The 18,826-nt window shown below is 43.6% G+C and overlaps 1 protein-coding gene across 1 annotated transcript; it reads right to left on the reverse strand.

Annotated features, from left to right (window-relative positions):
• Positions 1-299: 299 nt before the first annotated feature.
• LOC109154208 (agamous-like MADS-box protein AGL80) lies at positions 300-1,031 on the reverse strand. The gene has a single exon (XM_019302047.1). The coding sequence runs from the start codon at positions 1,029-1,031 to the stop codon at positions 300-302; it is 732 nt and encodes a 243-aa protein (XP_019157592.1).
• Between the last annotated feature and the right edge of the window lie 17,795 nt (positions 1,032-18,826).

The following is an 18,826-nucleotide window of genomic DNA, read 5'->3' on the forward strand; positions in this document are numbered from 1 at the left end:
AATTCTAAATTAAAGAGATACAAAGAATGTTTTGTTGTAATTTGGCCTATCAACTCGTTAGTTCTCGCGCTGTGTTTGCCCGGTATTGCTTGGAGATTGTATGTATATGAGTATATAGAATATATATATATATATATATATATATATATATATATATATATATATATATATATATATATATATATATATATATATATATGTAAAAGGGAGATAAATAACAGCATTAAAATACAAAACAGCATAAAATTAAAAAACATAGACATCATTAATGAAGTTTGCAAAATCTTTAAGGATTTTGATTACTGAGTGCTAGGACCTGGTCTCCCCTGAGTTGGGTCATTCTGATTACTGTCATTCATAAAAGCCCAGTTGTGATAACTCCACGGGGTTCCAGGATTAAGATTGGCAGACATGGGAGTTTGTATACCCACCGTGCCTTGATAGCTTTGCCCGGAAAACACATTCGCTGGAGCAACCACATTGCTAGTCCCAGACCCAAGAACAGGAGGTGACGCTGTTGCAAGAGAAGGAGCAGCAGGGAAAAAAGGAGCCGGAGTTGGGGAATCTCTTTCAAACCTCATAACACTCTCAACGATATTCGTGTTTAAAACCCAACCCAGATCGTTTAATTCTACGGAACTCAGATAATCAATTATCTGTTCTCTCCTAAAAATCTTATGCATCAGTGCATTCATATCCTTTTCCCTGTTTTCTCGCTTCAATTTTAGAAGCAGAGTGCCCAACTTTTCAAGCCTTTCTGCAACAAAGCTGTTCTGGCTCATCATTCGCCGCGTTTGTTGCACGTCCAGCAATTGCATGAACCTAGCAATCAGCTCTTGAACCCTTTCACCGGTAGGCCATATCACTGGCCCCTGCTCAAACGAGCTATACATTATCATTGCAGCATCCGCATCACAAAGAACGGTGAGCTCGTTAAGCTTTTTGACCACCCCTCTCTTTCTTTTTTGGTAGGATGCCTTTCGTTTTGATTGATTGACAATATATGCCAATCTTAATCTCCTTCTTGCCATGATATTGATTGGAAAAGAGAAAAGAGGAACGAGAAGCTAACTGCTCAAGATCATTATATTTGTGGTTTTTTATTCTTTGTCGATCTTGTGTGTGCTATTATGCATGCTGAGATGATACCATATTTATAGGGCCACATATACGAGAAAAATCGAATAAATTATTGATTTTTTTTTTACAGTAATGTTACAGCCTGTCACGAATATTTTTTTCCTAATATACATTATATGACTTATTATGATTTTTTATTGGATTTTTACTATTTAATGATTAAGAGAATTATATTCTACGTTAAGAGTGATGCAAAATGCTCTCATTTTAAATTTACTTCTTAATATTATCATCTTGACGTGCAATTACTTATTTTAGTTTCATTTTTTTATAACATGTGGTAGCTAGGTCAATTCTTGAAAAATAATAAATATAAATATTTTAATTCAATGTGTAGTGGATTTAAACATTATAATTAATATATATTTGCAAGCTAAAAAAACATATTTATTTCTTCGATTAATTTCTTATGAGGGTTAGGCAATTCAATGGAATCAATGAAAATAAAGAATATTCGTTTACTGTTATTATCAACTTTCTAAAAGAGTAAAAAATATCACAATTGGAGATATTGATTTGTAATTAATTGCTATTACGTCCAATTAGTGATTTTTTTTTAAATTGTTGTTATTAGGTCAATTTTAATTGTCTTTAGTTATATTCTGTAGTTTTAAATTTGATTGCAAGGAGTTGAAAATAATAGTTTTTTTTTGTTTTATTTTTATGTTTGTGCATATGGACATACACTTGCAATGTTATTATAGTGTGTGTGTGTGTGTGTGTATTCATTTATTTATTTATATATGAGGAAAATTGAATAATATTTTTTTTACAGTAATGTTACACCCTGTCACGAATATTTATTCCTAATATACATTATTGGAATAAGGTTCAAATTGGTCACTAAATGTAACCTGAAAATGCAATTAGGCCACTGAACGAAATTAAAAAAAGTGCAATTAGGGCATTGAACACTAAAAAAAGGTGCAATTTGGCCACTAAACACTAAAAAAACGTGCAATTCGACCACTGAAGACTCCAAAGGAATGCAATTTCACCGGATAGCAGGTTACCTTCTTTCGTGACAACTAAGTTGGCATTTTTAACAATTTTTAAATAATTTATAATAATTAATTTTAAAAAATTAAAAAAAAATTAAATAAAAAAATAAAACGACGAGGCGGGCGGCGGCCATCCTGCCGTTTAATATATATATATATATATATATATATATATATATATATATATATATATATATATATATATATATATATATATATATATATATATTAAGAGTGATGAAAAATACTCTCGTTTAAATTTACTTCTTAATATTATCATCTTGACGTGCATTTACTTATTTTAGTTTCATTTTTTTATAACATGTGGTAGCTAGGTCAATTCTTGAAAAATAATAAATATAAATATTTTAATTCAATGTGTAGTGGATTTAAACATTATAATTAATATATATTTGCAAGCTAAAAAAACATATTTATTTCTTCGATTAATTTCTTATGAGGGTTAGGCAATTCAATGGAATCAATGAAAATAAAGAATATTCGTTTACTGTTATTATCAACTTTCTAAAAGAGTAAAAAATATCACAATTGGAGATATTGATTTGTAATTAATTGCTATTACGTCCAATTAGTGATTTTTTTTTTAAATTGTTGTTATTAGGTCAATTTTGATTGTCTTTAGTTATATTCTGTAGTTTTAAATTTGATTGCAAGGAGTTGAAAATAATAGTTTTTTTTTGTTTTTTTTTTTATGTTTGTGCATATGGACATACACTTGCAATGTTATTATAGTGTGTGTGTGTGTGTGTGTATTCATTTATTTATTTATATATGAGGAAAATTGAATAATATTTTTTTTACAGTAATGTTACACCCTGTCACGAATATTTATTCCTAATATACATTATTGGAATAAGGTTCAAATTGGTCACTAAATGTAACCTGAAAATGCAATTAGGCCACTGAACGAAATTAAAAAAAAGTGCAATTAGGGCATTGAACACTAAAAAAAGGTGCAATTTGGCCACTAAACACTAAAAAACGTGCAATTCGACCACTGAAGACTCCAAAGGAATGCAATTTCACCGGATAGCAGGTTACCTTCTTTCGTGACAACTAAGTTGGCATTTTTAACAATTTTTAAATAATTTATAATAATTAATTTTAAAAAATTAAAAAAAAAAATTAAATAAAAAAATAAAACGACGAGGCGGGCGGCGGCCATCCTGCCGTTTTATATATATATATATATATATATATATATATATATATATATATATATATATATATATATTAAGAGTGATGAAAAATACTCTCTTTTAAATTTACTTCTTAATATTATCATCTTGACGTGCATTTACTTATTTTAGTTTCATTTTTTTTTTTGTCACATCTTGTATCTAGGTCAATTCTTGACAAATAATAAATATAAATATTTTAATACTGGTAGGGAATATCCCGACCGACATAGCTTCACCACGACCGAGGAGTCTTTGTCTCTTTCTCCTTGTCTTTGCAGGTAACAGGCCGGGCCCCTTGAGAAAAACCCGGTCGGAAACCGACCGGGAGTTGCCCGAGCGAGGGTGTCAACCCCGAGCGGTAGTCCTTCGGCGAGAGAGCTGACTAAAGACACGTGGCGGCTCTTTACATCGACAGGCAGGGCACCCAGGAGGATGGCACGTGGTGGCTACGTGGGAGACATGCCGAGCAGCTGGGATCTTGTCTCCGGCACAGCGGCTATAAATGCCCACAGTAGCTACAGTGTAGAGGACTTTTGGACGATCGATAGGTTGTTATTAGAGACTCCCGACCGCCGTCAGTCGGTACTCAGAGCAACCAAGTAGATTGTACTTAGGGACTCTACCTTGATCAATAAAGACTTACTTGCTTTACTTGGTCTTGTGTTATTTATATTGCTTACGTAGAATTAGCAGTATCATTTTGGCGTCGTCTGTGGGGACCCGTGCAACAAGCCAACGTCTTGACGAGCACCCGATCTCCGTACCAACATGTATCCGTGGGCACGCAACAACTTTGCTGACGACCAGGCGGATGCGGCGAGCTCATCCGACCACCATGCTACCCAACAGCAAGGTCAAACGGTCGACCTCAACCTCAACCTCTCGCCACCGCATCCATCGAATGCATACCCGGCTGCCCAACAGCCGGTGCAGTACATCCAACCAGGGTACCAGCAACCCGGTCAGCAATATCAGCAACCGATGCCTCAGATGGTCTACCCCGGTCAGTATCCATACCCGGTCCCACCCCAACCATACGGATATTGGCCAGGCCAGCCGGTATACTACACACCACCGGTCGGTTACGCGCCGTACACACCTGCGTACACGGCTCCAGCCGCCGCCCCTCCGGTGTACCCGGCCGCTCAGGTAGAGCCGCAGCATCAGCCCACTTCCCGGGCTCGACGCTCGGCTCGTTCGCGGTTGGGGTCGGGGGGTGCTGTTGCGATGGAGGCGTCGCAGGCCCAGCAAGAAGGGGAAGCTCCTGCCCGAGCGGAGGATCCCGAGGAAGTTGCCCGAGCGGTAGCTTTTGACCGTCTTCGACCGGAAATGCGGCAGAGACTGGGACCCCAAGATCCAGATCGCCGGTTAGAAGACGCGCAGATGCAGGAAGCCAGCCAGGAGGCTTCGTCTGGGCATAGCGGGTCGAGATCACATCGACGTCGACGCGCTCGGGATACAGCCCAAGCCGCCCAGAACGCCGAGCTCAACGAAACCCGAGGATTGCTTTACAACCTCCAGGCGGAAGTTGCGCAGCTCAGGAGTGCGTATCCTACAGCACCCCCGGCCGACCGATCGACCCTACACCAGACGCCTTTCACAGCAGCGGTAATGGCTCAGCCTTACCCGCTCGACTTAAAGGTCTCGGGAGAGAAGAGTTACGACGGTCGAACAGATCCGGAGGCCCACGTCAACGATTTTTTCAGCAACATGATGCTGAAGGGCGTTTCGGACGCCGTGATGTGCAGGGCTTTTTATTCGACCCTGACCGGTCGGGCAGCAGAGTGGTTCCGAACCCTGCAGCCGGGGTCAATCGACAAATTTGAGACCCTGGCGATCAAGTTTGTACGGAAGTTCATTACTTCCAAAGTGGTGAGGAAGTCTTATATGTACCTCGAAAAGGCCAAGCAGCTCGAAGGGGAAAGCTTGACCGACTTCCTCATCAAGTGGAAAGCAGCGGTCGGGGAGGTCGAGCCCATGGATGATGCGACCGCCACTCACATGCTTCACATCTCCCTCCGGGCGGGGTACCTATACCAGGATTTTATCCTCCACCCCCCGACCACATATGAGGAGGCCCTCCGAAGGGTCACTGATTACGCCAACGCAGGTGAGGCGAATGCCGTCAAGCGCTTGCAGGAGGTCGGCTCTTCCTCCCGTAAACCGGCCGGCCGGGCGGAACATCGGTCGGGAGATGACCATCCCCGATCCCGCACCAGGCCTGGCGAGTTTACGGCCTTAAACCGATCCGCCGCGGAGGCTATGCAGTACGCCCAATCCTGCAATCTCATCAAACTCCCCCATCCCGATCGAGACGGCCCCGATAAGAGTAAGCATTGTGCTTACCATCGATGCGCCGGGCATGACACCGAGGAGTGTACCCACTTGCGCCAATTGCTGGAAGATTTGCTCAATTTGGGAAAATTGGACAAGTGCGTAGGGAAGAGAGAGGATAGCAAGAGAAGTACCGATCGGAGGGATCACAGGCGATCTCACCACCGCTCTGATCGGTCGGGTCAGGACCGAAGAGACGATCGAACGGACGATCGTCACGATGACCGACGGGACCTTGACCCCCCATCTGGCAGTCGACCATCCGGCAAGCCCACCATCCATGTTATATTTGGTGGGTTAGAAGATGCATCTCGATCGAGGACGAACTGCCCGGTCGCGATTGTAGATTCTCAGGAGACCGGGAAAAGACAGAGGATGGAACCCATAACCTTCACCCTTGAGGACCAACCTAGCAGCAGCGACCACGGCATGGAGGCGCTGGTGGTCACGATCGATGTCAAGGGGACGGATGTCCAAAGGGTTATGGTGGACACGGGCAGCAGTGTGAACGTCCTTTACTTGGACGTCTTCGAGAAGCTGGGCCTCGACAGGAAGGAGCTGACTCCGGTCGGTGTACCACTGTCGGGATTTACCGGGGCCTTGATCTACCCCGAAGGAAAGATAACTCTCCCGGTCGAGATCGGCGCCCCCCCGAAGTCAATCAAGACAGAGCTTGAGTTCGTTGTGGTCAACCTCCACTGCGTCCACAACATCATCGTAGGCCGACCCGCCATCATGAAGATCGGTGGGATAATTTCCATGCCCCATCTCTGCATGAAATTCCCCACCCCCAATGGGGTCGGCGTGGTCCGTGGCGATGTCCAGTCCGCCCGGAAGTGCTACACCCAAGCGGTCAACAAACGCGATTCCGGTCCGTCTTCCCGGGTGAATACTATAGCCAAGGAAGAGGCTAAAGAACGGAAGGAGCAACCCGAACCTTCCGAGGAGATAGAAGAAGTTCCCCTGTCCGAGGACCGCCCGGATAGGAAGATTAAAATTGGCCGGGCCCTCACCCCCGAGCTCCGAGCAGAGGTTCTGAGCATACTCAGGGAGTATGCTGATATTTTTGCGTGGGGACCCGAGGACATGCCCGGGATCGATCGATCGGTCATTTGCCATAAGCTAGCCGTCGATCCCGCAGCAAAGCCGGTCGTGCAGAAGACGCGACACTTATCTTCCGATCGCCGTGAGTTTGTCAGAGATGAGGTCAAGAAAATGGCGGCGATCGAGCACATCCGCCCGGTTATTTACCCCGAGTGGGTGGCAAACATTGTTCTAGTTCCGAAGCCCCCAGCTTGGAGGATGTGCGTAGACTTCACGGACCTCAACAAGGCCTGTCCGCTCGACCCTTATCCTCTACCAAGCATTCACCAGATGGTCGACGAGACGGCCGGGGCCGAGTTGATGAGCTTCATGGATGCCTTCAAGGGATATCACCAAATAATGATGCACCATGAAGACGAGAGCAAGACAGCCTTCGTAACCCCGGACGGGCTGTATTGTTACCGAGTGATGCCGTTCGGCCTCCGGAATGCAGGAGCGACCTATCAGAGAATGGTCAATATGCTCTTCGCCGATCTATTGGGCCGAACAATGGAGGCTTACATTGATGATATGCTGGTCAAGAGTCGGGACCGGTCCGACCACACTCGGGACCTCCGGGAGTGCTTCCAGATCATGAGGAAGTACCAGTTGCGGCTGAACCCGACCAAGTGTACATTTGCGGTTCAGACCGGCAAGTTCCTCGGCTACATGATGACCAAGAGAGGAATTGAGCCCAACCCGGCCAAAGTTAAAGCGATTCTGGACATGCAACCACCTTCTACCGTTAGGGAGGTCCAGCAATTGACCGGTCGGTTGGCAGCCCTTAGCCGGTTCCTCTCCAAGTTAGCCGAGCGCGCTCTACCTTTCTTCAAGGTATTGCGAAAAGTTAATGGGTTCGTCTGGGACGAAGAGTGCCGAGCAGCTTTCCACGAGTTGAAGGAGTACCTCATGTCACCTATTGTGCTCTCAAAGCCTGAGCTCGGAGAAGAGCTAGACGTGTACCTCGCCGTCTCCGATCGTGCAGTAAGCGCAGTATTGTGCCGAACCGATCCGGAAGGGGTCCAGCGACCGGTGTACTATGTAAGCCACGCGCTACATGGTCCCGAGCTCCGGTACTCCCGGTTAGAGAAGGTCGTCTATGCCTTGTATATAGCCGCGAAGAAGCTGGCTCCCTATTTCCAAGGTCGGGCAATTCGCGTGTTGACCGATCAGCCGATCGGACCAGTCCTCCGAACCGCTCCATCATCCGGCCGCCTAGTTAAGTGGGCGTTAATGCTGACCCAGTACGCGATCGAATACCGACCGAGACCAGCAATCAAAGGTCAGGCTCTGGCGGATTTCTTGGTCGAGTGCACCGCCCGGGATACCCGACCCCCCGAGGTTGCAGATCCCGAGGCCGAGTGGTGGTCGCTGGCTACTGATGGGTCAAGTAGCAAAAAAGGAGCAGGAGGAGGAGTAGTAATCACGAGCCCAGAAGGATTCAAAGTCTATTTTGCTCTCATGTACCAGTTCCACCCGACCAACAACGAAGCCGAGTATGAGGCGTTCGTAAATGGCTTGCAATGCGCTCGGGACTTGGGGGCTGAATACATCCGAGCCCAAACAGATTCTGCGCTCGTGGTCGGGCAAGTTCTCGGAAATTATGAGGTTAACGGAGAACGTCTACAACTATACCGAGACCTCGCCATGGAGAAGCTTGCACAGTTCCGGGGGTACACCGTCCGACATATACCCCGATTGGATAACGCCGATGCGGATATCTTGTCCAAATTGGCCCAAGATGCCCCGGAACACATGTCGAAGATAGCCCGGATCTTGGTGATCCCCAAACACAGTATCCATCGCTTGCCGGTCAATCCAATCCAACCGGTGGAAGATAGCTGGATCACCGATCTGAAGGAATATCTCGAGCACGGTCGACTCCCAGACGACCCGCAACGTGCTCGAAAAGCTAAGCTGAGAGCCCCGAGGTTCCAAGTCGTGAACGATCGTCTATATCGACGATCGTATGGAGGCCCTCTCATGCGATGCCTGACCGCGTTTGAGGCGGATTTAGTGATGAAGGAGCTTCACTCGGGAATCTGCTCCTCGCACCAGGGAGGTCGATCCCTGGCCCGTCGTATCATGCTGATCGGGTACTATTGGCCGTCCCTCCAGCTAGACTGTGAGAAGTTAGCTCGGGACTGTGAGACGTGCCAACTGTACGCCCGGATGCCTGGACGACCGGCAACGTTCTACCAGCCTGTCACGACCGCGGTTCCTTTCGCTAGGTGGGGGGTAGATATTTTGGGCCCCTTTCCTCAGCTGTCCGGTCGGAGAAGGTTCGTGATCGTCGCCGTTGATTACTTCTCTAAGTGGATAGAAGCCGAGCCCTTAGCCACGATCACATCTCAGCAGTGTGCTCGGTTCCTTTGGCGCAATGTCGTTTCCCGTTTTGGCGTGCCCGTACATCTCATCAGCGATAACGGTCGCCAATTTGTGAGCCAATATTTTCAGAATTTCCTGGCCACGATCGGGACGACTCATGTCCGGTCGTCTGTCGCTTACCCGCAGGGAAATGGACAAGTGGAAAATGCTAACCGGACGATATTGGAAGGTCTGAAAAAGAAGTTACACTCGGCCGGTCGTAGTTGGGCCGATGAGTTGCCATATGTCTTATGGACCTATCGGACGACCCCGAGGGAGGCTACTTTGGAGACCCCTTTCGCCCTGGTTTACGGTGCTGAAGCCCGACTACCGGTCGAGGCTTGGATCCCGACCGATCGAGAGAGAACCTACAACGCGGAGGACAATGAACACGCCATGGCTGTGGATCTCGATGCGGTCGAAGAAAAAAGAGAGCTAGCCGCTCGGCGTATGGCCGAGTACCAGAAGCGCGTCAAGAGCTCGAAGGACGTTCGGGTCAACCCTCGTTATTTTCAAGTCGGAGATTATGTCTTACGACGAAGGGAGGCCAGTCAACCTTTAGAAGGGGGAAAGCTAGCTCAGAACTGGGAAGGGCCGTACATCATCAACGCTGTCATCCGGCCGGGAACATACCGACTAGAGACAACGACGGGTCGGCTAATACAGGGGACTTGGAATTCCGAGCACCTCGTTCTTTTTAGGCATTAGCCTATCATTTGTACTTTTAGACGAAGTGGGGGCTGGACCTGCGAGTTAGACCCGGTCGTCATTTCTATGTAAATTTTATGGTTGTAAAATTAGTTCAACCGCCTGCGAGCGGGAAAATTTAATGTATATACGATCAGTGATTGCTCGACCGTTTGTATGCGGCGGCACGATCGGTTATTTTCTTTCACCATCATCATGAGCGGATCAGTTCAACATTCCATTGATCGGACGAAGTCTGTCGACCGGTCAAAACGCGCTCCATAAAGGCGGACGCTCAAGTCACGCCACCGATCGGGGATGCCAGGAGCTCTCGGCATTATTCCCCGATCCGTCCAACTTCTTTCCACGACTGCACCCACTCGTGCCTCGAGCGCACAATCGTGTGGGGGCTGGGATGAAGGAAGTGTTTGCAGGCCCGTCGTTCGGTTACATCCTGACCGAAGAGGCTTGCGTATTTTTCAAAACTTCGTCAAGGCCTAAGAACCGGGTAATCCCGCTAAGGTTGGCCAATTTGACGGCGAGTACTTACGGGCCCGTCGCTCGGTTATACTCCGACCGTAGGGGCTTATGGATCTTCACCATTCTCGGCAAAGGCCTCGAGATCGGGTAAACCCGGTCGTGCGTGCGGCCAAGTTGACGTCGAAATCTCAAAGCTCCGATCGGGCCGTTGGGCCATAGGATCGGGTCTCGAACAAGTCGAGCTATGCAAGACCGGGCCATAAGGCCGCAAGGTCGAGCATTAAGGATCGACATTTCTACGTTATTTAAAAGGAAAAGTACGAAGGGAAAGACGAGCGCCACGAGATGGAGCAAAAATAAAACTTTATTAAGTGGCAAGAGGTGCCCGGTACAATTCGGGACCAGGCTCCTGATCGATCGTCATTACAAAAGGGGGAGACAGCCTAGTCTACTTCTTCGCCTCCTGAGCGCTGGCGGTCGCCTCTTTCCCGCTCGAGGCGGCCGCCGACGAAGCCCCAGGCTCGGTTGCCTTGGCTTTCGGGGTCGGGGTAAAGGGTGAGGGACCGGGATCTGCCACGTCCGGGGGCAAGGCCGACAAGACCAGTTGGAGATCATCGGCGTCGAGGGCCTCCTCCAACCGCTTGCGGGTGCGTTCGAGCATTTTCTGCTTCCCGGCCGTGAAGGCCCATTTCCCGAACGAGACGATCAACTCGTTCCCGACCTCGTCTCCTCGGGCTGCTGTTAGGAAGGCCGTGCACAGCTCCTTGTTCTTGAAGGCTGCCCGCACCAGCTCGCTCGGGTTCTCGAGCTGCGCCTTCAGCTCCCTGGCCTCCCCAATCGCCCGGCTGGCGACCTTCTCGGCCAGCACCCGCTCCTCGTCACCCTTCTTCAGGGCCTTCTGCGTTTTCTCCAGCTCGGCCTGGAGTTCCTTGATCTCCTTCAGACGGCGAGCGGCCGTCTTCTTGTGGTGATCGGCCTCCTCGGCCAGCATAGCTTGACCCTGAAGAAGTTGGGTCGCTCGGGAGATCTGCAAGGCAAAAAGGATATTCAAGATTAGCCCGATCAACGATACTTGGGCAAAGAGAGATTAAAAGTGGGGACTTACCTCAGCAAGATCGTAGCCGATCCGCTCAGCAACCTGAGTTGGGGTCATCTTCCCCAGGTCCGCTCGGGCTGGCGCGGCATTGCCGATCCGTGCCAGCACGGATGTAGGCTCCCTCTCCCGCCCGGCCGAAGGGGTCGGGCTGTGCTGTTCGCGGCGGCGCTTCAGGCTGCCCACCTCGGTCGCGCCCTGGTCGGCGACCTTCTCCTTGCCCCGGGCGACCTCCACCCGAGTGACTAGAACGTCCGGCTTCTCCACGATGAAGCCCTCGCCCGTCGTCACGGTCGAGGCGCTCAGAGGTCGGGCAGATGGGATCTCCTTCTCCCCGGCCGCCTTGGTCTTGGCCTTCTTCTTCCCGCCGAGCGAGATCTTGACGGGTGGGGGAAGGGCGGTGTCTTCATCACCGAACTCGGCCATAGCTGCAAAACGAGAAAGTTAGTTAGATCGAGATAATAAGCCAGGTCGAGAGAAGTGGCTTGGGCCAAACCTTTCTTCTTTCGTTTTGACGGCTTGGCGACCGTCACGCCCATCGGAACGGGCAGATACTTCTCCGGCAGCTCGTACGTGGGGGCGGGAGCATGGCAGCTGCGAGACTGTCAGCCGTCCGGAAGATGGTGTACTCATGAATCTCGCTCGAGATCCGAGCAACCGTGTCCTTGAGCGCCTGAGTCTCGTCTGGCACCACTTGTTTCCGGAAATGTGTGCTCCAGACGCGATCGACCGGGAAGATCCAGGGCTCGTACTTGAGGGAGAAAATCCTGTTTTTCCACCCCTTGTTGTTCCCGGGCAAGCCTCTGATCGAGCACATATCCGTTCGGGATTGCAGCATCAGGAACCCACCCCCGTAGCGGCCCGGGAGAACCTTGATCTGGTAGATGAAGTTAAACAACTCCATCGTGCACTCGGCCCCGTGCCGAGCGCATATCTGTGGGAAGCAGGCCAAGATCCGATGTGCGTTCGGACAGATCTGGGCCGGGACGACCCGGTAATACGCCAAGAAGGCGTTCAGGAGGGGGGTGAAGGGAATGGCGATCGGGGCCATCAGGGAGTCGTAGTGCATCCCGATCCACTTGCCCCGATGCCTGTCAACCACGTTTCCCAGCTGCCGGCTCGTGTCGAATTCTGCCCGACCCCGGAGTATCTCGGCAATGCGAGCCGCCTCGCCTTTGGACAGCAGGCTCATCTCTTGCTCGACGCTTTCGCTGTTCAAGAATTCGAGCTCGACAGCTGGTGCGGCCGGCCCGGCCGGGTCTTCTTCGGTCTGTTCGGGGGTATTTTCTCGATCACCCCCTCGAGGAGCAGCTTCCGGGTGGTCCCCAACCACCCGGGTGGGCGTTTCCCTAACGCCCTCGGTTGGAGAACCTCGCCCGCTTGACGTGGTCCTCTCTTCCTCTTCTTCGCTGAAGCTCCCCGATCCGCTCGAACTTGAGCTTGACGATCCAGAGGAGCTTGATGCGTTGTCTCGCTCGGCGGCTTGCTCGGGGGCTGGCGTCGCTCGGGGACTGGCGTCCGGGGTGTAGGACATAATGTCCACCTCCTCGTCGCTGATGTGCTCGACCTCCTCGTCGTAATCAGCAATCGAGGCGTTTTGACTGTCTGAGTCCGTCATATCGATCTACCTAAAGGTCGGTCGGAGTTAGTAGGGACTTGAGACGTCCGGGACAGTTAGTTGACCTAGCAGTTCTACCTATAAATGAGAGCCTAAAGTAAAGAGGAGGGTTGAGAGCTTACCGATTGGAGGAAGATTGAAGTTTGAAGCTTGAAAGTTGAAGTTTGCCTGTTCGACTGCCTTGCTAAGCTGCTCTGCTCGGGACTCTCTGAGGTTACCGACTGATGCAAAAGAGTGAGGAAAGTTCAAATGAGGGCCTCAAGGGCCTATTTATAGGAGGACATTTAGGCGGGAAATGGGCCAACTTGCCTGACACGACCCGCGCTGAATCCGAGGCGACGGATGGGATCGCCGAGGCCGGCAGAGGCCGACACGTGGCGTAGGGGGGAATGACAGCTAGCCGGTCGGCCTAATGACTAACGGTTGGGCTTCTTCATCCCGTCCCGTTTTTTCCCGACTGATCAAAAAGGCCCGGGCTGGGGGGCTCTTGGTAGGGATTATCCCGACCGACATAGCTTCACCACGACCGAGGAGTCTTTGTCTCTTTCTCCTTGTCTTTGCAGGTAACAGGCCGGGCCCCTTGAGAAAAACCCGGTCGGAAACCGACCGGGAGTTGCCCGAGCGAGGGTGTCAACCCCGAGCGGTAGTCCTTCGGCGAGAGAGCTGACTAAAGACACGTGGCGGCTCTTTACATCGACAGGCAGGGCACCCAGGAGGATGGCACGTGGTGGCTACGTGGGAGACATGCCGAGCAGCTGGGATCTTGTCTCCGGCACAGCGGCTATAAATGCCCACAGTAGCTACAGTGTAGAGGACTTTTGGACGATCGATAGGTTGTTATTAGAGACTCCCGACCGCCGTCAGTCGGTACTCATAGCAACCAAGTAGATTGTACTTAGGGACTCTACCTTGATCAATAAAGACTTACTTGCTTTACTTGGTCTTGTGTTATTTATATTGCTTACGTAGAATTAGCAGTATCAAATACAATGTGTACTGAATTTAAACATTAGAATATATATTTGGAAGCTAAAAAAAAATTTATTTATTTCTTTGATTAATTTCTTATTAGGCTTAGGCAATTCAATGGAAACAATGAAAATAAAGAATATTCGTTTAATGTTATTATCAACTTCTTAAAAGTGTAGAACATATCACAAATGGAGAAATTGATTTGTAATTAATTGCTATTACGTCCAATTAGTTAATTTTTTTTTTAAATTGTAGGCTGTTATTAGGTCAATTTTGATTGTCTTTAGTTATATTCTTTAGTTATAAATTTGATTGCTCTATGTAAAAAATAATCGTGATTATATATATATATATATATATATATATGTGTGTGTGTGTGTGTGTGTATTTATTTATTTATTTATATATGAGGAAAATTGAATAAATTATTTCTTTTATAGTAATGTTACATCTTGTCACGAATATTTTTTTCCTAATATACATTATATGACTTATTATGGTTTTTTTATTGGATTTTTACTATTTTATGATTAAGAGAATTATATTCTATATTAAGAGTGATGCAAAATGCTCTCATTTTAAATTTACTTCTTACTTATTATGGTTTTTTTATTGGATTTTTTCTATTTAATGATTAAGAGAATTATATTCAATATTAAAAGTGATGCAAAATGCACTCATTTTAAATTTACTTCGTACTATTATAATCTTGACGTGCAATTACTTATTTTATTTTCATTTTTTTATCACATGTGGTAGCTATGTCAATTCTTGAAAAATAATAAATATAAATATTTTAATGCAATGAGTAGTGGATTTAAACATTAGAATTAATATATATTTGCAAGCTAAAAAAAACATATTTGTTTCTTCGATTAATTTCTTATTAGGGTTAGGCAATTCAATGGAAATAATGAAAATAAAGAATATTCGTTTAATGTTATTATCAACTTCCTAAAAGAGTAGAAAATATCACAATTGGAGATATTGATTTGTAATTAATTGCTATTACGTCCAATTAGTTAATTTTTTTTTATTCTTGTTATTAGGACAATTTTTATTGTCTTTAGTTATATTATTTAGTTTTAAATTTGATTGCAATGAGTTAAAAATATTAATTATTTTTTTTGTGTGTATATGGACATACACTTGCGATGTTATTATATAAAACTCTTTATTGTGATTATATATATATATATATATATGTGTGTGTGTGTGTGTATTCATTTATTTATTTATAAATAAATTGAATAATATTTTTTTTATTGTAATGTTACACCCTATCACGAATATTTATTCGTAATATACATTATTAAGAGTGATGCAAAATGCTTTCATTTTAAATTTACTTCTTCATATTATCATCTTGACGTGCAATTACTTATTTTAGTTTCATTTTTTTATCACATGTTGTATTTAGGTCAATTCTCTACAAATAATAAAATTAAATATTTTAATGCAATGTGTAGTGGATTTAAACATTAGAATATATATTTGCAAGCTAAAACAACATATTTATTTCTTGGATTAATTTCTTATGAGGGTTAGGCAATTCAATGGAAACAATGAAAATTATGAATATTACTTTAATAATGAAAATAAATAATATTAGTTTAATGTTATTATCAACTTCCTAAAAGATTAGAACATATCACAAATGAAAATATTGATTTGTAATTAACTGCTATTACGTCCAATTATTTAAAATTATTTTCTTTTTTAAATTGTTGTTATTGGGTCAATTTTGATTGTCTTTAGTTATATTCTTTAGTTTTATATTTGATTGCTATGTGTAAAAAATAATAGTTTTTTATTTATGTTTGTGTATATGGACACACACTAGCAATGTTATTGTATAAAATCCTTTATTGTGATTATATATATATATATATATATATATATATATATATATATATATATATATATATATATATATATGCATGTATGTATGTATGTATGTATGTATGTATTTATGTGTGTGTGTGTGTGTGTGTGTGTGTATGTATGTATGTGTGTGTGTGTGTGTGTGTGTGTATGTATGTATGTATATATGTATGTATGTATGTATGTTTATTTATTTATTTATATATGAGGAAAATTGAATAATTTTTTTTTATATAGTAACGTTACATTCTGTCACGAATATTTTTTTCTTAATATACATTATATAACTTATTATGGTTATTTTCTTTGATTTTTACTATTTAATGATTAAGAAAATTATATTCTATATTAAGACCGATGCAAAATGTTCTCATTTTAAATTTATTTCTTAATATTATCATTTTGACGTGCACTTACTTATTTTAGTTTCATTTTTCTTATCACATGTGGTAGCTAGGTCAATTCATGACAAATAATAAATATAAATATTTTAATGCGATGTGTAGTGGATTAAAACATTAGAATATATATAAGGAAGCTAAAAAAACATGTTATTTATTTGATTAATTTCTTATGAGGGTTAGGCAATTCAAAGGGAACAATGAAAATAAAGAATATTAGTTTAATAATGAATGTTCGTTTAATGTTATTATAAACTTCCTAAAAGAGTAGAACATATCACAAATGGAGATATTCATTTGTAATTAATTTCTATTACGTCCAATTAGTTAAAATTAATTTTTTGATTAATTTCTTATGAGGTTGAGCAATTCAAGGGAATCATTGAAAATAAAGAATATCCCTTTAATGTTATTATCTACTTACTGATAGTAGAGTAGAATAGATCTCAAAGGGCGATATTGAATTGTAATTGCTTAAAATTATTATTATTTTAAATTGTTCCTATTTGGTCAAATTTGATTGTCTTTAGTTATATTCGTTGCTTTTCGAATAAGAGATATGAATAAAATTGGATATGTTTTTAACTGATAATTTAGATTATATTTTCTTTTACGGTAATGTTATACCCTGTTACCAAAATTTTATATAATATTATTTATGTTACTTATTATTATTATTTTATTGATTTATTGATTGTATTTTCTATTTAATTATTAAGTGATTTCTATAGTAACCATGATCCAATAATCCCTCTTTAATATACTTCTTAATATTAACATCTTGACTTTACATAACTTTATTAGTCTTTTTTCGGTAGTTGGTAATTAAATGTATTCCTTTTCATAGCATGTCGTAGGTAAAACAATTCATGAAAAAATATAATGCATAGGCATAGGTAAGTTTTGTTAGTGGAAGAATGGGCAATTTTGTAAATAATAAAGTCATATGTGGAAATGGGCAGATGTTTAAAACCTTGGGCTAAGATTTTGTTAGTTTGGGATGAGGTTTGGCGGAGTAAATGCTTGAGAGGTGGTTTTGTTTGGGAAAAAGTTTGGGCATAGGTTTGAATAAGACAAATGCTTGAGATGAGGTTTTGAGCATAGGTTTGAATATGACAAATGCTTGGGCATAGGTTTCTCCTAAAGGGAAAAGCTTCGGCTAAGGTTTGTGTAACGGAAAAAGCCTAGGCTAAGTTTTTTTTTTTGCTTGCAAGAGAAGAATAGCATTAAATGCTTGGAAATTTCTAGGCACATGGTTTGCTATAAATAGGCAATTCCTTTCATAGTAAATCATCCCATCAGATTTATTCATCCCATTCGAAAATAGAGGGTGGTATAGCGCAATACAGAGAGTATAAAATAGAGAGTTATATTTGTAATTTCTATTGTAATATCCTTTTGCCAATATAGAAAATTCTTCTTTAAATTGCCTTTATTTGTGTATGATTTATTTTAAATCTTACACTAGAAATATTCTCATTATTTCCAGTCCAAGTTGTTATTTGTACTTTGGGGTTGTGAACCGTATCGATCCAACCAAAGTGGTTTCAGAGCCCAAGGTTGGTTCATAGATATATTGTTCAAGATTTGAATCAATAACACGACTTACAATGGCGGCAAAGTACGAGACTGAAAAGTTCAATGGGAACAATTTCTCGTTGTGGAAAATGAGAATTGTTAGGAATAAAATATAATAGTTTTGATGAGCCAAATTTGTATTTTTAGAACCCCCCTATTTTATTTTGAGTCTAGTTGTCTATTAGTCTAGGTCCCAAGTCAAGCCATAAAGTCTACGGATTCTTAGCAAAATATACTTATCCAGAATGTTACTATTTGAGAATTATTTATCTTGAAAAACACTAAAGGATCAAGCGGTGAAGTGGATAAGGAACAAGGTGGCTAAAGTCAACAGTCACGGGTTCGAGACTCAATGGTAGGGGATGACCAAGAAGCAGACTTGGATTAATTTGTGAATTAATCTAAAATGCTACTAAAGCCATTCTCGGAATAAAGATTAAATCCAGAAATATTAACTAATAAGTTAATATGGCATAGTGGTACAAGCGTGGGAGATATAAGTCGTTGGCATGTGTTCAAATCTCATTGGAAGCATAATTCTGAAAGATGACACTTGTTAGGTGCATGCTACAATGTGGACACATAGAAGGCTAAATTGGCTACAAGTTTGGAAGGGGACATGATAAGGAAGATGCACGTGAATTCTTCTACACATCTTCTTTCTCATTTAAATCTCTTGCTACATATCTCATATCATTTCAGAAGAAGAAATGAATGAAGATATAATTTTTACTCAAGCAAGACTCAGCAGAAAATCTTTTAGAAGATTTCATCATTTTGAATCCGTCAAGATAAGGAAATTATTTTTCGGAGAAGATTCAGCTGATGAGCCGACATATACGACTTTGAAAGATTTGTCAGTTGAGGATTTTCAAACTCACTGTAAGAAGCCCATCTCTTGCATTAATTCACCGCAATGCAAGTTGGCAATAATGTGTAGCTAATCAAGATGAACGATCATGATCATCTGAAGCTACAACGGTAAT

This window comes from Ipomoea nil, unplaced genomic scaffold (genome assembly GCF_001879475.1).
Source record: "Ipomoea nil cultivar Tokyo-kokei standard unplaced genomic scaffold, Asagao_1.1 scaffold2610, whole genome shotgun sequence".
Lineage (NCBI taxonomy): Eukaryota > Viridiplantae > Streptophyta > Magnoliopsida > Solanales > Convolvulaceae > Ipomoea > Ipomoea nil.